Genomic DNA, 1588 nt, shown 5'->3' with positions numbered 1-1588 from the left:
CACATATAGAAAACCGGCGACTTTTTCGTATGATATTATCGTAATTATAATGTCTTCTCAATACTTTTATCGTCCTTCCTAATATCTCCAAAGGACAACTAATGCTTTAAGGACACTTTTTCACACAACACGAGTGACTGTTTATCGGCATATAATCGTGTTGGAAGTCAACTGTTTCTAGTTGACTTAAAGTCGACTTTCAACAGTCGTCTTATAGTCGACAGCAGTCGACTATTTGCTGATTATTAGTTGACTTCTGAAAGTCAACTAAGCACAGTCGATTGTTAGTCAACTATAAGTCGGCAAGTTCTGACCGCAGTGTGAAGGCCACGCGGCAGAGCATTAGCCCATATTTAAGATTAGTCCGACGCTACTACAAGGCTGCAGTCTGATTCACACCCAGCGCTCACAATTCTCATGATATTAATGATTGATCCGTTATCGCGCTATCGACGATTTTATTTCGGACTGCCTGTTGGTGGATCAGTGTGGATATAATCACGAGGCCCATAACCTATGTATCATCAATAATAGATCATATTCAATGTAAAGCTACGTTATTGCATTTGATGGAAACTATGTTCGAGAATTCAGAGAATGAAAACTTAAATCTCATAAATCGCTCATCTTTAAATAGTGATGAAAATGAAGAAGTTTTGAATTTATATGCAGCTTTGACTTTAAACAAAAAGAAAAAAAATAAGCAAAAAATCTCGTTGAAGGCTTTGTAGAAAGAATTATTCCAGAGTACGGCAAAAAAATTCAAAACACATTTTCGGTATGTTGTATTCATTTTTATTGCTGTTATTATCCTAATAGAAATTTTAGCAAACTTATAATTTTTCTGTTGGTTTTTGGAATAGATTACTCCCAACAACCTTTGAATTTATTTTGAGGTTGATAGGACCAAACTTAAATTCTATCAAGTCAGTCGCAGGTAGGAAGCCTATTCCAGCACAAAATCAATTGCTAATGACTCTGTGGATGATGGCTACACCAGACTCATATAGGTTTGTAATAATGAATATATCTGATCCTTTTTGTAGTTGTTAGATAAAAACAAATCATGACTTTCAGATTAGTGCGCACTAAATTTGATTTAAAAGCAACAGCAATTCGGGCTATGAGACGAGTTACGTATGCCTTACATGAGTTAGCTCCTCGATTTTTCCAATAACCTCAAAGAAGCAGTGCTACTGAAGTGATGCAAGCATTTGAACGTGTGAATTTCCAAATGTGATAGGAGCCATTGATGACACCCAGTAGTCGTGTAGAGATACGATCTTCTAAAGGTGATAATCAAGTTTAGATAAATAGAAAAGGATATTCCTCAAGTCGCGTGCAGGTAATGTTTTATAAAATTGTTAAATAATTCTCAACATTCTGCATTATTATAAACGTAAATTTTGTTTTATTTACAGGCTGTGTATATACAAAATTTATTATTTTTGTTGGGAACACTGGACGTCTATACATGACGCTCGTGTTTTCAGAACTTCCCCAGTGGTTCGGTACTTTGAGAATTCAGAAATGTATTTTCCTAATGATAGTCATCTTGTTGATAATGCTGCCTACGGCATCCAAATAT

General features: G+C 35.3%; 1 protein-coding gene across 1 annotated transcript; it reads left to right on the top strand.

The window, feature by feature from the left end:
* Positions 1–578: 578 nt before the first annotated feature.
* LOC108746650 lies at positions 579–1253 on the top strand. Its single transcript, XM_018483550.1, has 3 exons — positions 579–727; positions 864–1010; positions 1078–1253. Exons 1-3 carry the CDS (start codon positions 579–581, stop codon positions 1175–1177), a joined length of 396 nt encoding a protein of 131 aa, XP_018339052.1. The 3' UTR covers positions 1178–1253.
* The last annotated feature ends 335 nt before the right edge of the window (positions 1254–1588 follow it).

This window comes from Trachymyrmex septentrionalis, unplaced genomic scaffold (genome assembly GCF_001594115.1).
Source record: "Trachymyrmex septentrionalis isolate Tsep2-gDNA-1 unplaced genomic scaffold, Tsep1.0 scaffold185, whole genome shotgun sequence".
Taxonomy (NCBI): domain Eukaryota; kingdom Metazoa; phylum Arthropoda; class Insecta; order Hymenoptera; family Formicidae; genus Trachymyrmex; species Trachymyrmex septentrionalis.
This window is presented reverse-complemented; position numbering and strand designations above follow the sequence as displayed.

Excerpts from the sequence above, each read along its gene's own strand:
- LOC108746650 (XM_018483550.1), top strand. The coding sequence starts at position 579 with ATGTTCGAGAATTCAGAGAATGAAAACTTAAATCTCATAAATCGCTCA. Across the intron at positions 728-863 it reads AAAATCTCGTTGAAGGCTTT|ATTACTCCCAACAACCTTTG; the intron begins GTAGAAAGAATT and ends TTTTTGGAATAG. Across the intron at positions 1,011-1,077 it reads GCTACACCAGACTCATATAG|ATTAGTGCGCACTAAATTTG; the intron begins GTTTGTAATAAT and ends CATGACTTTCAG.